Source organism: Elephantulus edwardii, unplaced genomic scaffold (assembly GCF_000299155.1).
Source record: "Elephantulus edwardii isolate Elephantulus edwardi_28Jun2011 unplaced genomic scaffold, EleEdw1.0 scaffold00272, whole genome shotgun sequence".
NCBI lineage: Eukaryota > Metazoa > Chordata > Mammalia > Macroscelidea > Macroscelididae > Elephantulus > Elephantulus edwardii.
The window spans coordinates 3,386,579-3,412,162 of record NW_006400022.1 but is presented as its reverse complement, the minus strand read 5'-3'; the positions used below and the strand labels follow the sequence as shown (position 1 = coordinate 3,412,162).

The 25,584-nt window shown below is 43.9% G+C and overlaps 1 protein-coding gene across 1 annotated transcript in view; it reads right to left on the bottom strand.

The window, feature by feature from the left end:
- Positions 1-25,584, bottom strand: part of LRRK1 (leucine-rich repeat kinase 1) — a 194,752-nt gene that overhangs the window by 75,235 nt on the left and 93,933 nt on the right. The window contains exons 7-12 of the mRNA XM_006900059.1: positions 5,505-5,731; positions 4,317-4,444; positions 3,992-4,155; positions 2,217-2,354; positions 1,062-1,174; positions 312-388 (exon numbers count right to left, since the gene is read on the bottom strand). Of these exons, the coding sequence (XP_006900121.1) occupies positions 312-388; positions 1,062-1,174; positions 2,217-2,354; positions 3,992-4,155; positions 4,317-4,444; positions 5,505-5,731 (847 nt within the window). The remainder of the gene's footprint in view (positions 1-311; positions 389-1,061; positions 1,175-2,216; positions 2,355-3,991; positions 4,156-4,316; positions 4,445-5,504; positions 5,732-25,584) is intronic.

Below are 25,584 nucleotides of genomic sequence, written 5' to 3'. Positions count from 1 at the left end.
GCCAAATTTGTTTCCTCGTCTGAAAAACAGGCCATCACCACTTGCACCTCAGGTCGTGAGGGTCACAGAGAGGTTCTGAATGTGTATAACATCTTGGGCAGTAGTCCTGAGTGCAGGACAGTCTTTTAACACGTGATACCTGTGTGCAATGTATGCACAGATCACTTACGGGGTCCAATGAACTAGTGCCATTTCTGGCATACTGCAGGCCAGAGAGGGGGCTGTCCAGGGTAAAGGTGACCCCTTCCGGTGGGGCAGGAAACACGCCCCCTCCCCCACCCCCCGCGCCTCATTACCCACAACAAGCACACCTGTTTCAGTCCCTGAATGCTGGCGACCTCTGGTGGTGAAAAAGGAAATACGCTTTGTTTTAAGTCCATCTTCATTTCTACAGGAAAATGGTATTAAAAAGACAAAAAAATGAGGAAGGAACAGAAACATCACTTTCTGGCTGAGGCTACAACACTGAGTCATTCCAAGATAAGGCTGTGTGTTTGGGCCTCCCAAGTGTCTGCGATGAGTTGCCTGTTGGTGTAGCCTGTGGAGAAACAGCAGTGGTCTGGACCCCCAGACTGTCCACCTCAGGTGGGTACGCTGTTCCTCCTGGACCTGGCAGAGGGCACCTCCCGCAGCTGCAAGAGACGCATCAAAAGTGCCTCGAGCAAATGCCTCAGGGCCACAGGGCCAGCTAGGTTCACTTTTGTCTCTTTAACTTAGAGACATGCAGGTTTATGCTGCATTCTGTTGAACTTTTGTTAAGGACTAACAAACACTTCTGAAAGAACTATAGTTTAGGCTGAAGTTAGAAATGGAACTCTCCAGGAGAAAAAGTGAACAGAACCTCACTCGGAGCTTGCTTGGCCTGAGCACCACATGTGGCCAACTAGTAAGGAGAGGGGCTGTCAACCCCAAAGCATGCATCAATGGCTCTGTGACAGAAAGATGAACAATCTCCTCCAGTGCGATTTTAGGCTTCTGAAAACCTGCTCGAGGGTCAGTTATAAATCAATTCCAATTTGACGGCATGTAATGATACAGGATAAAAGAAAACCTCTGCTTACTTTCCAAGCTGGTTTCTAGAGAGGTCCAGGGTTTTGAGCTGCCTACAGGTCCATTTCTCATGAGGTGGGAGCACCCCCAGCTGGTTGCCCTGCAGCCTGAGAAACATCAGGGCCTAAAGGAGTGTATGGGCAAAAAAAACACCATGAAGTGCAGAGAAGGAGGAAAGTCAAAGAGAAATGTCTACAACTACCTGGTGAGCAGAGCAAATAGCACAAGGCTGAGTAGTATAATACTGACAAAACTGCATAATTTAGATTCCAAGTGGAATCTAAAACTCTTCATTTCCCCATCAAAATCAATGAGGGACAGTAGTTCTAGAAAGATGTCCAAGCACTTCTCAGTTTTAAGGGTCTTTAAGCAAGATGATCATGCACAGGCTCTGCTCGAACAGGTGGTGATGCTGAGGGCCTCCAGTGGTGTAGTATGGAAGTAACCTCAGGAAAGGCCTTTTCAAGAGCTGGGAGCCTAGCCCAGCGCACACTCCACTATCACTCAGGTTGCCTGCAGCCTGGCCCTGGCTCCCCAACTCAAGGCAGGATGAGTAGCTCAGCACCAGTTCGGAGCTGGAGCCTGACCTAGGCTGCTGGAGGCCAAAGGGGCTGGTAGCAGATGCAGATCACAGCCCAGTTCCAATTCACACGCCTGCACCTCCACCTGGGCATCCATGTGCTGCCTCCACGGTGCTGCTCTCGCACTCCCTGTACATCAAAGGCAGCAAGGCATGGCTGTCACTGTACAACACTGCATGGACAGGCACATTGCCACGGAGCACATGAGGGGCACACGTCACTACCAGTCTATCTGGCCCACCTGGCCTTCTGCCTATGAGGTCAGCCTCGCCCAGCCAGAAAGGGTAGGGCAAAGAGGACAGCTGGACTGGAACTACACTTCCAGGCACTACAGAAAGGTGTGAGGATAATATCCTCCACATTGGCATTTACTACAGCTGGTTTCCCTCTGCATCTCTCCTGCTGTCTGCCCATCCCTGTGTGCTTCTGACAGCTATAGTCGCTTCCTGGGGGCCCATTTCTGTCCACCCCCTTAGTTTGTCTCCTATCACAGCCCAATTTCCTCTCTTGGAAGCATTTGGGGTTCCACACAAACTGATTTACTTACAAAGGCAGAAAACGAGAAGGCAAACTTTGCAGACTTACATCAAGCTGGAAAAGTCCCAGGGGAACTTCCTTTAGTGTGTTTTCTGAAAAATCCACATCCTTGAGATGGTTTTTCCAAAACACAGCCATTTTGTCTGGCAGAAACTCCAGGGCATTTCTGGATGCCTTGCAACATTTCTAGGAGTTTGGGGAGAAAAAGAACAGAGATGTTAATTAGTTCTTTACCCGAGGTGGTGCCTAGTGGTTCCTTCCAAAAATGACGTGATCAAACACAGTCCACCAGAGGAGGGTTCCCAATCAAAGGCCACTTAGTGTTGATACAGAGTCCCTGGGGGCGGGGGATGGAGATGGTCAGTGCACTTGGCTGCGAACACATAGGCTTGTCCACCCCACACGTTGAAAAAGCACCAAAACTATCGGAAACCTATGGGTTCAGGGCTCTCAACACATGGGACCGGGACTGAGACCACTGTGGGTCTGAATGGATCACTTGGCAGGTGGTCGGTTCCTCCTCCCTTTTGTGAGGAACTTGGAATTCTGACTTGTCCTTTGTCCAACCTTGCTCAGGAGGGTGTGAGAGCAGAGTTGCTTGAGAAACAGAGGCCCATGGCCCTGCTTTTTCATTCCAGGACATCTGACCCAGAATTCCTGAAAACAATTCATTTAGGGAGCTGCTCTAGAGAGGAGCTGGTTTTCTGCACACATACGGGTAAACAGAAACACTAATGCTAATGCTAGTTGTTTCTGGCCAGTCCCTGGGAAAGGAGGAGGGTAAGAGAAAGAGAGGAAGAGACCTCTCCAAAGTACTGAAGAGCAATGATGTCAATCTGGAGACTAAGGTGTGTCTGGTCCAGGCTATGGTTTTCCCAATTATTTGCTATGCATCCGAGAGCTGGACAATAATTAAGGATGACAGAAGATGGATCAATGCCTTTGAGTTGTGGTGCTAGAAAAGTATTAGCCATACTGTGGACTGCCAGGAGAACAAACAGGTCTGTCCTGGAGAGGGTTAAACCAGGCTGCTCCCTGAAGGCAAGGATTTTGAAGCTCCATCTCACATACTTTGAGCATGCGGCCAGGAAGGATCAGTACTTGGAGAAGGACATCATTCTTGGAAGGGTGGAGGGACAGTGAAGGAGAGGAATACCCAGGATACGATGGATTGACTCAGTGACTGGAGCAATGGAATTAGTTCTTTCAGAGTTTATGAGATTAGCTCACGATAGGGCAGGGTTCAGCTCTGTTGTCGCTATGAGTCACAGGTGACTCGATGGCACATAACAACAGCAGTAGCAGCAGCAGCTTCAAAGTCCACAGCAATCACACTTTGCTATCTGCTACATTGCCCCATTTGCTTAATGACAACCGTAGAGTCCCATATTTCATTCCCAGCGCTACAAAGGTGTCCTCTGCTTTCCCTCATCTCACAGTGTGCTGAAAGAGGCAAAACCAGCCTTTTCTGTATAGAACTCATTGTGTATCTCAGTGATGCCATCTCTAACTGTGGAAAGTTCTTAAGAGCAAAAAGAAAGACTCTTAGGGCGTGTTCTGCCTCCAGAAAAATACAATCAATTAGACATTTCCCCAGATGATTCTCTTTTTCCTCTTCTCATCACCTGATCTACAGATTCTGTCACCTGTCTTGCCCTCTACAAGCAGCTGAATCTTCTACAATCCCTTAAATAAAGCTATTTCACTGGTTCTGTTCTTGAAATAACCTAGACTTATAAGCAACCACAGGACGGGGTGGGGGCGGAAGATGAGAGTGCACCTAAATTGAGGAGGACTGCGAGGCTGGTGTGAGTGGTACTGACCAGGGGGCAGGCCCAGGGCTCTGGGAAGGCTCTCAGGTTGTTTCTGGAGGCATCTAGGCAAGTGAGCGACTTGAGAGAATGCAGGAAAAGTTCAGGGAGTTCTGTCAATCTATTGTCAGAAACATCAAGCTCTTGAAGTTTCCGCAAGCCAATCCAGTTAGTGGCTAGGAAAAGAAAAGGGCAAAATGGTAAAAACATTCAAGAGAAAAAAGTGCCCTTTGAGAGAGAGAGAGAGAGAGAGAGAGAGAGAAAGGAAGAGGGAGGGAGAGAAAGGGAGGGAGAGAGGGAGGGAAGAGATAGATAAATTCCCTCAGATAAAACTTACCATTTTGTCCCTCAAATAGATTTTCTAGGTAGTTTTTTGCAGCCTTCAGTTTCTGAAGCCTGGAGAGGTGCAGTAGCCCCAGTGGCAGCTGGGACAGCTTGTTGCCAGAAATGTCCACCTCCAGGAGCCTGCCCATGGAGACAGCCATCAGAAGGAAAAACAAAGTGAAGGTTTTTACAGAAAACATCTTTTTTTTTTCCTTTCTGTAAGCACGAGGGTGTCTTTTTCCTTCTCCTCCCTGCACAAGACTAAACTGAGGTCACAAGATTTACTTACAGGGTCAATTCTTACCAAGATAAAGAAAAGCAAACCTAGGAAAACAGAAATAAGAAGACAGCATCTCTTTGACAGGTTTGTGTCTTACTGACCAACAGGGATAAACAACCTCGTACATGCAATGGGCCCTCTGCTAACCGAAAGGCAGAGGGTTCGAGACTGCGCACCAGCACCGTGGAGGCCAGATGTGCCCTTGAAGTCAGTCACTGACACACCAAGGGATGCATGGTTGAATCGCTGTACTGCTGTGACAGAAATACCAGCGGATCTACCAGGCCTGCTTCCAGCCCTCAGAACCTGTGCCCAGCAAGCTGGCAGACCCTACTGGCATGGAAGACATGCTTTAAGGTTTTGGTGTACAAAGTGTTTTCTCATCCTTGCTTGTGGAGGTCCCAATGCTCTCCAACATTCTCTCTTCCTTCACTTAGAGCTTTAACACCTGACATTATGGACTGAGGCTTTGCGTGCACATGTCACCTATAAATTAATGAGGTACAGTCTCTTCCTATCTTGTGCAACCTGAGGCCTCTGAAAAGGATGCAGGCAGTGCCCACAGGCCTGAGTGCCCCAGAACCTGTCCTTGGGAGGTGCAGTATAAGGTGGTGGGTGGGCCTGGAAAGCTTCCAGTCCTGCTTCTATGATACCAGATGTAGACGAAACCAGCATTTCAGCAAGGCCAATTTCACACTGAAAGTAGTGCAGCCTGGGGCTGATGGTCACCCCCCCAAGGCCTCCTATTGTCCATTTGAGCAGGCAGCAGGACACTGATCTCTGAGCGTGCTTGTGCTAAGGCAGCAGAACTTCCTCCCCTAATTTTAGGTGGAATCTCCCCCCTCCCCAAATCATAGAAGCTCAACAGTGAACAGAGGCTTCTGGGGCAGCATCCCCAGGTGCCTGGCCATCCCCACACACCTGGAACAGATGATCTCGTCTGCTGACTGCACTCTGGGAAGCTCACCCAGGTGATTGTCTGCCAGGTTCAGCTTCTGCAGGTTGATGAGCCCCCAGGGAATGACAGAGGGTAGGGAAGACAGGCAGTTGGCAGAGAGGTCCAGCTCTGTGATCCGACACGAGATGTCTATCAGCCAGTCCAGGTCCACCCAGGGCAGCCTGAGATGGGCCCACTTCACACGAAGGGACTAGGGGTAAGGAAGGGGACAAGCACACATGGACTTGAGCCCAGGCCACCAGCTGGAGCGAGGCGTTGCTGGATCTGTATGTTCTGCTCTGCCTGTCCCAGCTGCAGTTCCCAGAGGTAGCCCCCAAAGCCGAGCAGCTGCAGTCCCCATCCCTGCCCACACACCCTCCAGTGTGCAGAGAGTGCTCCAGGCCCAGGGAGGCCGGCACTCCTAGCACTGAGGGACAGGCTTCTCCCCTGAGGGGCTGCATGTCATCTGCCAAGCAGTGGACAGTCTGCTTCCAGGGGTGTCAGAGCAGCCAGCAATTGGCTGGGATGGATGGCAGAGAAGGGTCTGGTTAAAGGGATGGCCACAGGATCTTTTCTTTCTTTCTGATTATCAAAGGTTCCTTGGCTCAATTAGGGCTGAGGGGGCAGGGGATGTGGTTTTTCTGCCTGTTTCTCCATAGCAAGAGGAAATCCATATTGGAAAATTAGATAAGCATAAATGAAAGCAGAAATCAGTACTTTACAAATGGAAAAATGCAGTCTGTTCCCAGCAGACAGCAGGAGAGACACCCACAAGCAGGCGTGGGAATCCTGTCCTCAAGCTGGTCACAGCAGGCCGACTTCCTGATCTGGCCACCAGGCAGGGTGTGTGCCCTGTCTTCGTGCCTTGGCTTGCTTGCGCTACATCCTTGTCAAAGCTCTCCACAAGACCATTATCGTAAAAACAGAAGGATAACTAGTAAATGTGTGCAAAAGTCCAAACGGGGAAAGGGAGAGTGGGGAGGGGAGTTAAGAGCAGGGGCAAAGCCCTGGGATGTCAGGCCACTGGCCAGAAGGAGGAGGTGAAGGAGTAAGAGAGATTCATGGGGACCTGAAAAGATGGGGTGATAGTAGGCATAGATCAGTGGTGAGTGACTTTATAAAATACAATGTATTGAAATGATCATGTGAAACATAATGTGAATGAAGGAAATGTATGAAGTGCAATGTACTGAATGAAACAAAATGTATACGATTTTTTAATGCAAACCAATATAAAACTCTTTTTAAATAAGCTCTCCAGTCTCCAAAGTCCAGCAGATTACTGGATGGGAGCACCCGGCACAGGGCGAGGCCTGGACATGCCTCCATCCCTGACTCCATGCCCATAGCTCAATGAGAGGCAAGCACTAAGGGACAGGATTTGAGGTGAAGAAATAGTTCTAGTCTTAGTATGTGGGTTATTGTTTTCTTAAAAAAACCTCTGTTGCTATGGGCCTATTTTAGTGTTTTTACTATTACTTCCTCACATGTTTTAATTATGAAAATGTTAAAAATTACAGGGAAGCTGAAGCAGCCATAGACAGAGCTCTTGAATAACCTTCCCCTAGACTTCTCAAGAGTTAGCAGGCTGCTACTTTGCACTTTCCACCTCTCTCTGCAGATGGTAAACAACCTGTACACTTTCTATTGTTCACTGAACCATTCAAAAATAAACTACACAAAACAACTATGAAATATCATCTCACTCCAGTCAGAAGAGCAAAATTTAACAGAACAGCAAAGCAACAAATGCTGGCGAGGTTGTGGAGACACTGGAACCCTTATTCACTGTTGGTGGAAGTGTGAAATGGTGCAACCACTGTGGAAAGTGGTGTGGCACTTTCTCAAAAAGTTGCAAATAGAGATACCAATTGACCCAGCAATTCCACTACTGGGAATATAACCCAAAGAGACCAAAACCGACATCCAAGCAGATATATGCACACCCAATGTTTATCGCGGCTTTGTTCGCAACAGCAAGGAGTTGTAAACCACCCAAGTACCCATCAACAAATGAATGAATAGAGAAGCTGTGGTATATTCACACAATGGAATACCAACCTACATTGAAAAACAAGGAACTCATGTAATATTATTCAAAATGGGTGACCCTGGAAGACATTATGCTGAGTGAAGTGTCTCAGTCACAAAAGGACAAATACTGCATGGTGCCACTGTTGTAGAATGGGACTGACATCAGGGTTGGGGTAAGACTGAGAAAAACTGGGTAAATTATGTATACTGCATTGAAACAGATGAGGGAGAGAAAAGCTATATATGATAGGGTATTATGGTTATCACAAGAGTCCAGAATGAAGGTTGCATAGTGGAGTGTACTTGGGGGGGGGTCGGGGTGCGGGGGGATTGTATACCAATGAAAGAAGTTTTCTTTTACTTTTCAAAGAGAGGAGCGAACTGGGGGGAAGGGATGGGCAGGGACAAAAGTGCAACAATGAATGAATGGAAATCCAAAATCTCTGTAAATGTTCATTAAAATTAATAAAATAAACAAAAAACCCCCCAAATACACTACACACCTTATGCCACACTTCAGTGTGTATATCAGAAGAACAAAAGTACTTTCTTACATAACAATCATGTAACTGTTATTTTCAAAAAAGGTATCAATGGATATATACTGTCAAACCCATAACCCATGTTCAAATACAAAACTTTTACTGTGATTTAACTGGAAGTTTACAGAGCAGAGAGATTTCCATTCAGCTATTCACATACATTCTGCTTTTATGAGTGACGGCAGCCTCTACACTGTACAAACACTCTTGGTAAGTGTCCTGTGATTCTTGTTTCATTCATCCTCTGTCCTCACCCTTCCGGCTTCTGAGCTCGCTCCCTGAGCATGTTGCCCCTGTGATCCTGCATGGCTGATTGTGCAGAGGACAGCGCACACCCCTTGGTATGACTGTTCACTTTACAGGCACGCCTTATTCAGCTGACAGGTGTGTCTTTTAAAACTATTTTGTGAACTGGCACAGAGTCCGGTCAAGGACCACACACTGCATTCAGTTGTCATACTTCTTTCCTTTAATTTAGAAGGGTTCTTAAAGCTCTGGTTGCTTATTGGCAAGGAGTTGTGCTTCCAACCCAAAAGAACACAGTTTGTATCCAACAATCTCCTCTCATGACTTACTTGAAAACCCGCTGAAGGGTCATCTATGAGTTGGTTCCGAATCGAAGGTACACACCTTTTTAAAGTAAGTCTAATATTTTGGATTATAACCTTGTTGTTGTTGTTGTTATGTGCCGTCGAGTTGCTTGAGACTCATAGCGACCCTATGCACAACAGCCCTAAACTCTGCTCTGTCCTGTGCCAATCACACTGTCTCTGACACTCCCATTCCGATTATCCCGGTCACTGAATCAATCCACCTCATAGAGGGCCTTCCCCTCCTGCGCTGTCCCTCCACCCTAGCAAGCATGATGTCCCTCTCCAAGGACAGGTCTCTCCTCACAACATGTCCAAAGTATGTTAGACGGAGCCTCAGAATCCTTGCCTCCAAGGAGCCACCCCGTTTAACCTTTTCCAGGACAAATCTGTTTCTTTTCCTAGCAGTCCATGGTATTCTCAATACTCTTCTCCAGCACCACAGCTCAAAGGCATCAATTCTCCTTCTATCCTCCTTGGTCATTGTCCAACTCTCTGATGCATAACAAGTGATTGCGAAGACCATGGCCTGTATCAGATGCACCTTAGTCTCCAGAGAGACACCACTGCTCTTCAGTACTTTGGAGAGGTCCCTAACAGCAGACTTTCCCATGGCAATACGTCTTTTAATTTCCTGGCTACTGGTGCCAAGAGTGTTGATTGTGGAGCCAAGCAAACTAAAGCTGTGAACAATCTCAATCTCTTCACCATCCATCCTGATGCTGCCAGTTGGTCCAGTGGTGAGAATCTTTGTCTTCTTGACATTGAGCCTCAATCCATATTGTAGGCTGCAGTCCTTGACACTCTGCAGCAGGTGCTTCAGGTCCTCTTCATTTTCAGCAAGCAGGGTTGTGTCATCTGCATAACGCAGATTGTTGATAAATCGTCCACCAATCTTGACCCCACATTTCTCCTCATAGAGCCCAGCCTCCCCTACAATGTGAATTAATCAGTTGTTTCCTAAAGTTTAAACTCAAGTTGAGCACTTCTAGCAGAAGCCGACAATGCTGAGTCCTTCCTGCTCACTCCACTAGGTGGCACCTAATGTGGTGATGGTGACATGTGTGTGACCACTGGGCTGGTGGCATCTCAGTCAGAGCACTCTGTGTTGTTTGCCATTATATGCACTCTGGACAATATTCCAGAATCATGGGAGGACAACTCTGTTTTCCAACATTGCTATTCTTGGCCAGAATAAATCTGTACATTGGTTGGTGGTTACAAAACAAAAGTCCTCACCACTGGACTGGTAGCAGGCTTTGAGAGAAATAGTAGTTATGAGATGTGACGTTGGCCCTATCCTGTGCCATCCTCACCATCTCTGATAGACTTATGCCCACTATTACAGTCACTATGTCAATCCATCCTCTTGAGGGTCTTCCTCTTCTATAATGACCCTCTCTCTACCTTTTCTTTTCCAGGACCTGGCCTCTTCTAACAACACACGTTAGATAACACTAATATGTGAGCTGAAGCGTCACCATCCCTGTTTGTTCTCTTGGCAGTCCATTCAGTACTCTTCTTCAACACCACAACTCAAAGGCATCCATTCTTATGTCATCCTTAGTCATTATTCAACTTTCAGAGGCACAGCAGGTCGTTAAAAGATCATGCTTTGGATCAGGCACACCTTAGTCTTTAAACAGACATCCTTGCTCTGCAGGCCTTTGAAGAGGTCCCTGACAGCAGATTTTCCCAATGCGATATTTTTTGATTGCTTGACTATTGACACCAAGGATGTTGATTGTGGATCCAAGATGAAATCGTTGACAATTTGAATCTTTTCTACATCTGTCATGATACTGCCTATTTGGTCCAGTTGTGAGGAATTTTGCTTTCTGGACGTTGACATGTAATCCATATTGAAGGCTGTAGTCTCTGATCTGAAAGTGCTTCAAGTCTTCTTCACTTTCAGCAGACAAGGTTGTGTCATCTGTATAATACAATTTGTTGATGAGTCTTCCTCTGATCCTGATGCCAGAAAGCAGAAGTCTAAAAACAACACGATTAAACACTTGGACTACAAGCACATTCATGAAGTGATTGCAGGGCTGGACAAAAGTGGAAAAGTTTGTAAGGTCAGAATCTACTCAAGGCAACATGTTTACAGGTTGGAATGTTTGAAAGCTTTTGTTTACAAAAACTATTTTGTTTTTCATGATCAAAAATTACAGAGTGGCAAAGTGTTTACAGAGGCAGAAAGAAAGGAAGAAAAATGCACAATTACAAGAGCCACAAGTCAGTACATCTAAACTTAAACCTAGCCCAGTAAGCCCTGAAGCCTCGGTACTTATCTGTGCCTCATCCAGGAAGAATCATAGACAACAAGATTCTTAGGAAGGGAAGCCAGAAAACTTTTTAATTAAACCCTTGATCGCAAAATCAGACAGCTGGTCATGGAGACCAGCTCAGGGTGGAGTGGCTTGATCACACCCACTCTAGCGTGCGCTGATGAGGATGTGTTCCTATTTGTCTTCAAGGACAAGTCCTTTAAAATTTAATCTGAACAATGGAAGTGCTGCTGTCCTCAGAGAGCAAATGGGGAGGCTCAAGAAATGTGTATTCCTCCAACTTGGCAGTAAGATTGTGTCAAGAAAAATGTGTTTAAGGGTGATTAGCTCTGGAGGGGAAGAAGACCTGGAAGGCGCTATGGGGACCCAGTGCCTGTGGGGGCTACAAACCAGGAGACATTCCATCCCTTTCTACAATGCTACCTGGTACCAGTGAGAGGAAGCATTGGGTAGGAGCTGACCACAGGCCACAGGGGCAGTCCTTACGTTTCTATGCCAATTCAACTCTCCTTGGTTGAAGGAAAAATTATTTGGTGCAAGACTGGTTTCTTTACAATAGCTAAGATTGGTGGAAGATCTATAACTATCAACAATCTGTGTTATGCAGATGACACAACCCTGCTTGCTGAAACTGAGGAGGACCTGAAGCGCTTGCTACAGAGGGTCAAGGACTGCAGCCTCCACTATGGATTGAGGCTCAATGTCAAGAAGACAAAGATTCTCACCACTGAACCAACTGGCAGCATCAGGATGGATGGTGAAGAGATTGAGATTGTTCACAGCTTTAGTTTGCTTGGCTCCACAATCAACACTCTTGGCACCAGTAGCCAGGAAATTAAAAGACGTATTGCCATGGGAAAGTCTGCTGTTAGGGACCTCTCCAAAGTACTGAAGAGCAGTGGTGTCTCTCTGGAGACTAAGGTGCGTCTGATACAGGCCATGGTCTTTGCGCTCACTGTTATGCATCAAATAGTTGGACAATGACTAAAGAGGATAGAAGAATTGACGCTCTTGAGCTTTGGTGCTGGAGAACAGTGTTGAGGGTACCATGGACTGCTAGGAAAACAAACAGATTCATCCTGGAAAGGGTTAAACCAGGTGGCTCCTTGGAAGCAAGGATTCTGAGGCTCCGTCTAACATACTTTGGACATGTTGTAAGGAAGGACTGGTCCTTGGAGAGGGACATCATGCTTGGAAGGGTGGAGGGACAGCGCAGGAGAGGAAGGCCCTCTATGAGGTGGATTGATTCAGTGACTGGGGTAATCGGGACGGGTGTATCGGAGACGGTGCAATTGGCACAGGACAGAGCAGAGTTTAGGGCTGTTTTACATAGGATCACTATGAGTCTCAAGCGAGTCGATGGCACATAACAACAACAACAACAAATGGTGGAAATAATCCAAATGTTCATTAGCATATGAATGAATAAACAAAATATAGTATGTACATAATCAATAGAATATTATTCAGCCAGGAATAGAAATGAAGTTCTGACAAAGGAATGGATTTTAAAATTTATTTATTTATTTTATAACTAATTTCTATTGTGGTTTGAAAGAAAGTTTATAAAGAAAAATTGGTTTTCCCTTCACTCATTTTCCCCTACTGCTTCATTCAATCTGTAATACATGTCCTGTTCCAGATTGTTTTTTTATTTTTATTTTTTTATTTATTTTTTTCCTGTTCCAGATTGTTAATTGCAATACATATAATGTCTAATAATTTATTCATTTCAGATGGACTCATTTTTTTCCTCTCTACTCATTACTCCTATTTTTATGAGTGGTCTTACACAATATTTTTCCTTTTGTGACTGATTTATTTCACTCAGCTTTCCTCTAGACTCGTGTTGTGTTTCACTAGCTCTTCATTGTTTTTTAATGTGATATGGTATTCCACTGTCTAACTGTTCAAACAGGTTTTCTATCCATTTGTTTACTGATGTGTACTTGGTTATGCTTCCACCTCTGCCACTGTGAATAATGCTGTAGATAACACAGATGTGAGTACATCTGTTCATGCTACAGTTCTAACTTACCTAGGTATATTCCCAGTAATGGAACTGCTTGATCAAATGAGCTTTCTATTTCCAACGTTTTGGGGAAATGTCATAATGCCTTCCATAGTGGTTGCATCATTTTACAACACCTCCAGCAGTGCACGAGAGTTCCCTCTGGACTCTCAGCAGCATGTGTTGTTTGCTGTCCTGTTGAACCCTGTCATTATTACTGGGGTGTGACGGTATCTCACTGTTGTTTTGACTTACATCTCTCTAATAACTAGTGATCTTGAGCATTTCTTCATCTATTTGTTTCCTACCTGAACTTCTTCTTTGGTGAAGAGTTTTTTCATATCTTCTTCCCATTTTATAATTGGGTTGTTTGTCTTTTTATTGTTGAAGTGCTAGATTATTCTATAAATTTTAGATATGAATCCTTTGTCAAAAAGACAATTGCAAAAGATTTTTTCCCCCGTCTGTCAGCTTTCTTTTCACATTATTGGAGGAGATTTTTTTTTTTATGCACATAAGGATTTAACTTTTAAAAGGTCTCATTCATCTATTTTATCCTTTCCTGGTGGTGCACTTTTTTTTTACAGTTTGAAAAAAACATGCCATGGACAATGGCTTCTAAATCTGTTCCTATTTTTTTTTCTGTGATGGTTTTTATAGTTTTTGGGTTTACCTCTAAGTCTCTGATCCACTTTGAGTTGATTTTTGTGAATTGTGCAAGGTGTGGATTTTGTTTCCATTTTCTGCAGATGTACAATTTTGCCAGCACCTGGCTTATAAAGAGGCTGTCATTTCTCCACTTAACTGGAATAATGTTCTAGTCAAAGATCAGTTGTTTATAGGTAGATGGTTGTTTTCTAGGTTCTCAATTCTATTCCATTGGTCTATGTGTCTCTCATTGTATCAACCCAGGCTGTTTGATTACATGGCTGAGCAGTAGGTTTTGAGATCAGGCAGTATGTTGCTTCCTGATTTGTTTTTCTTATTTGAGTAGAGTTTTGCTTATTCAAGGCCTCTTTCCTTTCCAGATAAAGTTGGAAATGGCCTTTTCCATCTCCTCGAAGAATGGTGTTGGTGTCTGTATTGGTCCTGTACATTCATGGCTTTAATGGATGAACCTTGAAATCATAATCCTCAATGAAACAAATCAGACTCAAAGGCCAAACATCTCATGATCTACCATGTGTAGATGCACTAAACAGACAGACACATTGGGGAGCATAAACAGAGCTACTGCTTAAGGCATGCGAGTGTTTACAAAGATGCCTTGAAGTGCCTGCTTGAGGTGATGAAAACATTTTATAAATGAATTGACCACTCATTTAGGAATGAATTTTCCATTTCTAAATGCTCATCCATTGCTCAACCTTGTGAATATTATTAATGTAATACCACTGAGTTACACATTTAAAATAGTTTTAAAAGGAAAAGAGAAAGACTGGAGTCCACATTGCTTTTGGTCTGACTTTTAACCTTAGGAAATGAGAGTGAGCAATCTGGCCAGTTCAGACACAAACATGATCTTCTGTGCAAAGATGGTTGGTATCTCTCTGAATGAGTCTGCCAGATGGAGAACCATTCCCACTCCAAAGTCTAACTAATGCTCCTCCCTGATCCTGTTGGCCCTACTAGTAGGCACTCTAAGCCTCCTCCTTGTTCACACTGCACCGTCCTGCTGGCTTGTCCTGGTGACTTATATTTGCTGACTTATGGTTAAGAGTTGGGAATTTTCCTACGTGGAGTCTGGATTCCTGGAAGAATCCAGAAAGGCCTCTCAGCTCTTTGACATTTCTGGAGGAATCCTGGAGAGATCTCAGCTCTCTGACATGTTAAATGGGAGGTGGAGCTGGGGAAGGTAAAACCAGAATGTTCCAGAATTTCCTTAGGAATCTGATTTGTGGTCCATATAAAGCCCAAACTGTCCTATTCTCAGTAAAAAGACTGGAACAATAGCTAAGGGTACCTTCTCCTTGTTAAATGGACCAGTAAAACAAGAGTCACATTGTGATATCAGAAGTGAAAGAAACACCCAAATGGCCAAAGAGGCTGCAAAAGCAGTATGTTCAAACTAAGAAAAACTGATTCACGAAAGGTTTCAGAACATGCCAGGAAAAAACCCCAAAAAAAGATGTTCAGAGCAACAGATGCATTAACATAAACCCCTCCTACCCAGGTAAAGAATGTATCAGTGGAGAATAATGGTCACACGGAAAGGTCTCTGCTGTGATGGCAACAGGCAGAGGTAGAGTTGAAATTTGTGAATTGAATGTTCTGCAGGTGCCTGAGCTGTCAGAAGAGGCCATGAGGGGCCTGTGCTGTGCTGGACAGGATGCAGCCTTGATTTCCTGAGGAAGGCTCCTCAGTGGATGGCTCTCAAACACCCACCTCTGCACTCTGGCAAAGATAACCTTCAAGAAGAGATGGTGCATTGTACAATGGAAGGATAAGAAGGAAGTTGATATTTCTCTGCCTAGTAGATGAAGTGGCACATGAGGGGTCAACCTACACCAAGGACAATGGGAGAATGGTGCAAGGTACCCTACAAATCTAATGACCATGCCAGGAGAGAGATCGTAAAACCAGTAATATGTTCTTAACAGAGACCTGGAGATTAAGAAAGGACAGAACAACATTCTTGAAAGCCAAGAAGATTACCATTTAAAAAATATTTTTAAAAGTTAAGCAAAATTGTCAGTCAAATGGACACATGCACACCCATGTTTACTACTACATTATTTACAATAACAATGAGATGGAAGCAACCAAAGTGCCCATCAACAAATAAATGGATAGAAAAATGATGGTGTATTAACACAATGAAATACTATGCAGCACTGAAAAGCAATGAACTAATAAAACATTACACAACATGGGTGACCCTGGAGAACATTATGCTGAGTGAAACAGGCAGTCACAAAACGACAAATATTGCATAGCACCACTGTTATAAAACAGGACTGACATGGTGGATTTGGAGGACATAGGATGAAAGTGGATAATAAGTGGATGAAAGTGCACTGGAACAGATGAAGGAAAGAACTGTTTAAAAGGAATATATGATTAGACATTATATGTATGACAACAGCCCAGAATAAGAGGTACATTGTAAAGAGGACTGGGGGGACTGGGGAGGTGGGAAGGAGGTAATTGTGCAACAATGAACCAATTTTTTTTAAGTGAACTGGGTAAGGGGGAAAAAGGGAGAGGGGATAAAATGTACAACTATGGATGAATAAAATTCTAACTTTTCTGTAAACGTTCATTAAAATCACAATTAAACTAAAAAGTTATTAAAAACATGAATGATTCTAGAGGAAATTATGTTAAATGAAATAGGTCAGTCATGAGAACCAAGATGGTGGTGGCGGGGGAAGCAGCGTGAGGAGCCTGGAGGCATGCTGAGCCCCAATGAAATGGGCTGCCATGGACCTCTGCAGCCCGCAGTTAATCTATACCTGAGCAGTGAAACAGCTGACTACTGGTCTTCAGTATGGATTGAGGCTCAACATCTAGAGGACAAAGATTCTCGAAAAACAATGAGTGAGTCCCACGGCCCCTGGCCACCTGCCGCCGAGCACACCACTGCAGTAACGCAGAGCCATCATGGGTGGAGCCCAGAAGTCCCCTCACCTGGGCTGGACAGCAGGCGACGGCCCCCATGGCTGGTATGACAGAGCCCCCACATGGCCTCACAATAAACTAAATTTTAAAATAAATTCTCAGGACCAAGATGGTGACAGCAGTGTGAAGAGCCCAGTGGTGCACAGAGCCCCACTGAAACAGGTCACCATGGCCCTTCACAGCCCGCGGTTTATCTATAGCTCAACAGTTTAACAGTTTAACTGGTCTGAATATGGACTGAAGCTCACGATCAAGAGCACAAAGATTTTTGAAATAACCATGGGTGAGTCCCACTGCCCCTGGCCACCCACCACCAAGCTGCAGCCCCTTGGAGCCGCCATGGCCGGGGCCCAGAGGTACTCTCACCTGGGTCAGGCAGCAGGTGCCAGTCCCCACAGTTGGTAAGACGCAGTCCCCATACAGCTGGCAGCAGTGATTGTCAGCAGCTGTGGGCCCCCGGTGCAGGAGGAGATGGTGGGGGCGCGGTGGCACCATGGAGCCACAGGAGGTGAAGGTTGGTTTGAGTGCTTGTTCTACTGCCTTTATTACTTTTGCAACCTTGAGCGGCTCTGTTCAACACTCTGGAAGCTCCTTCTCCATTTGTGGAAGGGAAAGTAATACCTACTTCAATTACACCACTTGGTGGAGAGCAATGATGGCAGTGCTAAAGCCAGAAGTGCTGTCCCTGGCCTTTGTCTCCAGTAGGGCACAAGGTCCAGACCTCAGAAGAACTTTGGTGGTGGGAGGGAGGTGTCACCTGGCCCCTGAGAATTGCCACTCAGCCCCCAGGAAGAGCTGCCTGGCCCCCAGGGAGAGCCAATTATCCCCTGGGGAATGGCATCAGATTGTTGGGGAGAGCTGCCTGGTGTGTATGAGAAATTTTATCTAAGCCACTTTCCTCCATCTCCTTCTCCAGGGCATCTGTGAGTAACATCTTGAAAGCCCTTCTCTTTGTAACTCACAAGTTTGCTCTTTCTAGGTTTGCTCTCTTTCCTATAGGTAATCTGAACACTTAGTCTTGTTCCAGACCTGAACCCTGAGTCAAGTTACAGAGACAAAAGGGAAATATAACTACCAACTAAGGAAGAGAAGGTGGATGGAACCTCAAAGCTCAGACAGCCACATCCACTAGACTCTCACCCAGGCAAACACTTTACAGTCCAGAGAGCAGAAAAATGTCAGGAAAAGATCTTCTAACTGAACAAGAGGGCATGCAGCTTCAACTCAAGACCACCAGTAAAGTGTAAAAGTGGGCTCCTCTTCCCCTTCATCTCAATGCCCCTGCTCAGCATGAAACAGCCAGTGAGTCTGTACCCCATTCCCAAATGAGAAATCCACAAATGAAAAAGACAATTTCTTTGTTAAAAAAATTACTCACCATTGAATTATGCTAACCATTACCCTGTCTTTTCTGGTCCCCATCAGATTCCTTCTCATTTCCTTCGCCCACTCCCTCTATCCACCAAATTGTGGAGCCCTGTGATTTCATCCCTACCCATCCTCACTCATCTGCTCCCAAATCTTATGCCCTTGGATCCCCATACATGATTTTTACAATTAAAATAAAAAATAATAAAGTCAGTCACAAAAGAACAAATGCTATATGAGCCCACTTTTATAAGAAGATAACAGTACATTCTTGTTATGTGTCATTGAGTGTCCTCCAACCCATAGTGACCCTATATATAGTAGCTCTGACGCTGCCCTGTCCTAAGCCAGTGTCACTTAATTACAACACACCAACCCCCACTGCCCCAGTCTCTGTATCAATCCATCTCATTTGGGGTTTTCCTCTCTTCCACCCTTCCAAGTATGATATTCTTCTCCAAGGACTGGTCTCTCCTAGCCATGTGTTCAAAGTATATAAGACAGAGTTTAAAAATCCTAGTCTCCAAGTAGAAACTTGGTTTCACCCTCTCCACTACAGACCTATTTGTTTTCTTTGCTGTCCATGGTATGTTCAAGACTCTTGTCAAGCACCACAACTTGAAAGCATCGGTTCTTCTTATGTCACCCTTAGTCACTGTTCAACTCTCTGAAGCATAACAAGTAATTGCACAAACCATGGCCTGGATGAGGTGCACCTTAGTCTCCAGACTGACACCATTGCTTCTCAACACTCTGGAGAGATCCCTGGCAGCAAATTTTCCCAATGTCATTCATCTTTTGATTTCTTCACTGTTGGTGTTAAGAGTGTTGATTGTGGAGCCGAGCAAGCTGCAATTGTTAACAACCTCAATCTCTTCTCCATCTATCATTGTGCTGCCAACTGGTCCAGTGGTGAGAATCTTTGTCTTCTTGAAGCTAAGCTTCAATCGATATTGAAGACTACAGTGACCTTTTGCAACAAACGCTTCAGGTCTTCTTCAGTTTCAGTGAGCAAGGTCGTGTCATCTACATAATGTAGGTTGTTGATAAGTCTTCCTCTAATCCTGCTGCCACATTCCTTCTCATAAAGCCTTGCTTCCTAAATGATCTGTTCTGCATATAGATTGAAAAGGTATGGAGACAGGATGTATTCCTGATGCACTCCTTTCCCAATTCTGAACGATGCAATGTTTTACTGCTCTGTTCTGAGAACTGCTTCCTGGTCCAAGTAGAGGTTTCACAAAAGTGAAAACAAAACAAAAAAACACATCAAAACAACCCAGGTGTTTTGGGATTCCCATTTTCCTCAGTGTTAGCCACAATGTGTTGTGATCTACAGTAAAATGCTTTTGCATAGTCAATGAAAGACAGACAGACATTCCTCTGGTACTCTTTGTTTTGTGCCAAGATCCATTTGACATTGGCAATAATGTCTCTAGTGCCACGACCTCTTCTGAATCCAGCTTGTATTTCTGGTAGTTCTCTGTCAATGTACTTTTCCAGGCATTTTTGGATAATCTTCAGTAGGATTTTGCTAGTGTGTGATATTGTTCAATAATTTCACACTCTGTAGGGTCAACTTTTTTTTGGGGGGGGGAATAAATATAGATATCTTCCAGTCAGTTGGCCAGTTTACACACAGGAAAAAAAATTCTTGGACTGTTACTAAGCATGAGAAGGGAGGAAGAGGAGTGTAAGTAAACTCAGTAAACAGATAATAGACACAGATTAATATTGGAGGAGAGAAAGACTATATAAAATAAGATGTGAACACTAGTGATAACTAAAGAATAAGAGCTCTGGTGGACTAGTGGGTAAGGAGCTGCGCTGGCAACCCAAAGGCACACAATTCAAGCCCACTAGCTGCTCTGAGAGAGAAAGTTGGGAAATTTCACCATCTCTGAAAAGTCTTGAGTATCAGCTATGAGTTCCAGGTAGAAGATAAAAAGTGTATGAATGGTTCAATTGAAAATCCACCAGTACTCAAATCACATACACATAAACTCTCAGAAAGAAAGCAAGAATTAAGAGTTACAATGTGGAAGTGTGTATGAATGGTTGAACAGAATACTAATCAGCTCTATAAACTTCCATTCAGATCAAAAAGAAGACATTTGTTGTGTTGGGCTTGTTTGTTTGCTTGTTTTTTTAAGTTTATCTCAGTGTAACATGCTGCTGTTGTGTGCTGTTAAGTTGGAACTGACTGAGAGCTGACCCTCCAGTGGGTTTTCAGAGACAGTAAATCACATGGGAGGAGACTGTCCATCATTGTTCTGCAGTGAAGCTAGCTGGTAGATTCAAACAATGTGCCTTCAGGCTGGTAGTACAGCTCCTTACCGGTATGTCACCAAACTCCCTACAGGATAATGTATGTCTCAGCAATTTCACTCCTACTTATAAACTTCAAACAAACAATGGCAGGAGTCAAACAGATACAACAGTGTTCACTGCAGCATTTTCCATAACATTCAACAGGCAGCATCAACTCAAAGACTCACTAACAAGTAAACAGACAAAACATGGTATGTCTGTACAATGGAATCCTGCTCAGTCAAAAGGAGCAATGAAGATCAGATATGTGCTATGGCCTAAATGAAGCACAACACATAAAGAAGCCATACACAAAAAGACAAATCCAGCATGATGCCACTTAGGTGAAATACCTATGCTATACAAATCTACTGGGACAGAAAATGTTTAGTGGTTAGCAGGGACTAGAGGGAGGGTGCTATTGGGAATAAATAAAATGCAAAAGCTCACTGAGTCAGCTCCAATGCATGGAGAATAGAACAAAGCACTGCTCATTTCGGAGCCATCTTCCTGAAAACTAGTGTTATCCACATCCACTGCTGTGGTCACTGTGTATTCTGAGTGGTTTCCAACCTCTGGGCTCATCTTCCAGCACTATACTGAACAACATTCTGGAGTGGTCCATGAGGTTTTCACTGGCTGGTTTTTTGGTACAGGATCACTTTTATTCCTTGTCTGCCTTGGTTTGGAAGCTCAGTTGACACCTATCCAGCATGAGTGACTCTGCTGGTATTTGAAATACTGGTGACCTGGTGTGCAGCATCAGAGCATGCAAGTCACCACTGTACAATCAGCTGATGAGTAGGTGGTGGAACTCACGGTTTTAAAATAAATATGAATCTTCCACTTAGACTGGTAAAATCTTGAGTTATGATGGAAAAGTAAGTAAAAAGGGTAAGACTCTCATATACCACATGAAAAGGTCTGTGGACTGTGTCCACCCAAAGGTGTCTTTGAGGAAAGTCGTGGTGAACTACTTGTGGAAAGTCCTACTTTCACACACATGGGCATGTGACACCATAAGCTAACACTGACTGAGTGCCCACTGATGTCCCATCTCTGTAGATTATGTCTTGGATAGTTGAACTGATTCCAACTAATGGCAAACTTCTGTGCAGACAGACCATTTTCTTCCATTCTCAAGCTGTGACCTTTGGAAGGAGGTCACCAGACCCATCTTCTGAGGCACATACATCTAGGGGCCTTCAAATTTCCAACCAGTCAGCTAATAGTTAGGAATTTAACTGTTTGCATTATAAAGGAAAATAAAGTTAGAAATCAATGTGAAAGCAGAACAGAAAAGTGACCAAATATTCTGACATTTAGACATACTCTTTTAAATAATATTTGGTGTTCTCTCTCTCTCTCTCATTGCTGAAGAGTCAGAATTGACTCATAGCTGACCCTCTAGTGGGTTTTCAGAGACCATAAATCACATGAAAGGAGACTGTTCACCTTTCTTCCACTAAGCAGCTGGTGTTATCTGAACCACCTGCCTTTGGATTGGCAATGCAATTACTCAACACTAGGTCACTGCTGTTTTTGTGTACCATTGAGTCAGAACTGACCCTCCAGTGGGTTTTCAGAGGCAGTAACTGCATAGGAGAAGATTGCCCATCCTTCTCCTGCAAAGCAGCTGGCAGAATTGAATCATGTGACTCTGGGACTGCACTGCAGATTCTTATCACTAGGCCACCAGAGCTTCCTACTAGGCCACTGCGGTGGTGTTGTGTTATGTATAGCATCGACTTGGAACCAACTCATAGCTGACCCTCTGACCCATAGCTGACCCTATGGCGGGTTTTCAGAGGCACTTAAGAGCATGGGAGAAGACTGCCCATCTTTCTCCCACGGTGCAGCTGGTGGCCTCGAACTGCATGCCTTTAGGATTGCAGTGCAACTTCTGCCACTAATTCACTGGAGCTCCACTAGGCCACTAGAGCTCCCTAATACCTAAGAGAAAAACCAACACACACATAAACAAAATACATTTTTTATTACCACCAATATATCACAGCTAATTGACAAGAATAAGCAAAACTCTAATAAACAAATTACGAAAAAAAGATTGATACCATAAAATAGTCATACTACTTTCAGGAAAAGTCAATAAAAGAAAGAAGAAAAACATAGTTCAACTGATAGAAAAGGCCACATGAATAGAACAAAAAGTTGATAAAGAAAATAAATTTGTTTTGTTTATCAACTTCCTGAGAGTCTTTGACAAAAATAAAAAAGATCATTTATTGATTAAATTAGAAATAAAATTAAAAAACAGAAAGTTTACAACAAATATATCCTATAGCTAGTTCCAGTTTGTTGTTGTGAAGTGCCATCAAGATAGACAACTCATAGCGATCCTATGAACAAAAGACCTGAACACTTTTATAACTTCCGTTTCTCCAAGTTCATAGAGTTTCCAGAGGCAAGCTATTTCAGAAGTGGATGCCATTCTTGCTGTCAAGCTTGTTTTAATCGGGGAGCTCCACCAAACACTGTCCGCTGTGAGTAATTATTATCGCATTTGACATATCAGTGCAACAGTGTTTAGCATCATAGCAACCACAAGTTACTTCTATACAACAAATAGAAAGACCAGTGCTCTTCCACTTAGAAGAATGTTTGATCAAAAACAATTAAAACCAGGTCTGAGGGCTGCAGGTTAAAATCACCCACCTTTGGCTTGGTAGCATAACTTTTTAAAAAAATCATAAACTTTTTATTTTAAAAAGAACACATACTTCGGTCAAATTAATAAGGAAGATATTCACATTAAAATAATAAAATGAAAAAACTATCAAATATAAGTCACAATATAAAGGTCATGTTATTTATCCTGGATTAAAGGAATGTTAATTTTTGCCTTCAAATAGACTTCTAGTTCATTTCACTGCCAAAGCTTAAATATAACTGTCATTAAGGAGAAAACAAAATGACAGTACAAGGGCTATTTCAATTAATCCAAGAATAAGTACAAGTTTTAAATTTGTTAAACATGGATAAAATTCAGCAACTTTCAAATCTTGCAATATTAAGAAACAAAGGAACTTAATAACTGGAAAGAGGAGTAGCAAAAACTGAAAGAAATGAACAAATATGACCAAAAGGCCAAAAAGGGAGATGAAAGAGACAACAGAAGCAAAGACATGACAAAATTTTCCCCCAGGAGTTACTACTGTACTCATTTTTGGGGGGCTTCAGTGTTGCCTGAAAAGCATTGCTGTTGCTTCCTCTGAGGCTTCCTGGGGACTCCTGGGCTGTGTGTGTCTATCAGGGCAGACTCAGTGATAGGGGCTACTCAGATCTTTATTTAATCAGGACAATCTCACGCTGTGTCTTCAGGTCCCCTCAAGGGGCATTAGATCAGTGTCAGAACTTCCAAATCAGGCATCACTCCCATTTCTTAATGGCCAGCTGAGAGCCTGTGGAAGGGTACAAAGAAGGGAAGGAGGAGGAACCTGGCCAAGGCCCTGACTGTGTGGAAGGGCACCCAGAGTTCACCTGAGACCTTTACATGCCTAATGAGCCACTCTCCTGGGTGGCTGCAGCTGAACTGGACCACCTAGCAAAGATCTGAGAGGGATGGGTGGGTAAGTAGGAGTGAACAAGGAGGGTGCTGATCTCTTTGCTACTTGCTCTCATGTTCATGTCCTTCTGCAGGGGCTTCTCAATGCCTTTCCCCATTTTGGAATAAAATAAGCATTTACTAACTCTGTAGGAAGGGTTATCAAACACTGTCCTTTGGAACAAACCATTTTTAATATCCCAAACAAGTTTTCCAAAAGGGAAAAATATCTACTTAAAGTATTGCATTTTCCTTATACCTCAAGTCGTTTTACCAAATAAATTCTTTTGTGCCTTCTAAGTAAATGTCTTCTAAAAGCAACTATAAGCACAGACTTTTTTCACTGCGATGGAAATAGTTATACTCAAAGGCAACTCCTCTCCTTCTCTAACGTAGAAGGGCTGCACTGACAAGTCTGCACAGACTTTGGTTTGTAATAGAGACACTATAGAAAAGGCACAAGTTCCCTGGTATATACAATTTTTGGATTTGCATCCCTTATTTTACCCCAACAATTTATTTTGATTTGTGTAGCAGTAATTACTTTCTTTCATGTCTAAGTAACGTGTTTTATAACAAACTGACCATTCCATTCCACATTTATTTGGACTTGACAGACAAATCTGAACATCCAACTTGTGCACTCATACATAAATTTTCAGAAAGGATATTTGCTATATTTGACGTAGTAAATATATACTTATTTCATACTATTTTAAAACAGTAAATACCATGCCTACTAGTCCCCACCAGAAGCAAGTCTAAGAATGCGAGTCAGCTAAAGTGCTGCCATTATTTGCTTTTTCTCCAGAAACAGAATGCTTTAGAAACTGCCCGGTAGCACCAATGTATAATCTTGATCGCATGGGTCATTTCTTCTTCTTCTTTTTTAATACCGGTTTATTTACAAAGTTTGCATAGATTGGTTTTTGGGGCTTTTCTTTCCTTGAACTTTATTTTTTTATTATTATTAATTTTAATGAAAGTTTACAGAGACTGAGGATTTCCATTCATTCACTGTTGCACTTTTCTCCCTGCCAACCCCTCTCTCGCCCTAATTCATTCTTCTCTTTGAAAAGTAAAAGAAAAATTCTTTCCTTGTTTTACAATCCCTCCCCCATGGTCCACTCCACTATGCAGCCTTCGTTCTGGACTCCTGTCATGAGAATAATACCTAACCACATATCCCTTTTAAACAGTTCTCTCCCTCATCTGTTTCAATGCATTACTGGGTGCAGGTAGCCATTGCCGCGCAGGGCCCCCAGCCCGTGCTCCACTGGCGTCTCGGCGGCGTCCTGCAGGCTGCGAGTGAGGTGCGCAACGTAGGTGGTGGCCAGCAGCAGCACGTCCAGGTTGAACAGCTTGATGTCAGCTGGCAGCGTGCGCTGCAGCTCCAGGAATGCGTGGTGCAGGGTCTGCACGAGGCTGTGCTCCCGCGCCGGGTTCACCTCCACCACCGGACACCTACCCGCTGAACGCCCGACTTGACCTGCCTGGGCTCAGGTGGCATAACTTTCTATCCACGAGACCCACAGCAGTCTCTCTATGTTGATGGTGTTGTTAAGTGCTGTCGGTCGTAGACGACTCATAGCAACCCTATGAACGAAAGACCTGAATACTTGTATACCTTTCATAATTTCTCCAGTTTGTTGTTGTTATGTGCCGTCGAGCTGTTTGCGACTCATAGCGACCCTATGCACAACAGCCCTAAACCCTGCTCTATCCTGCACCA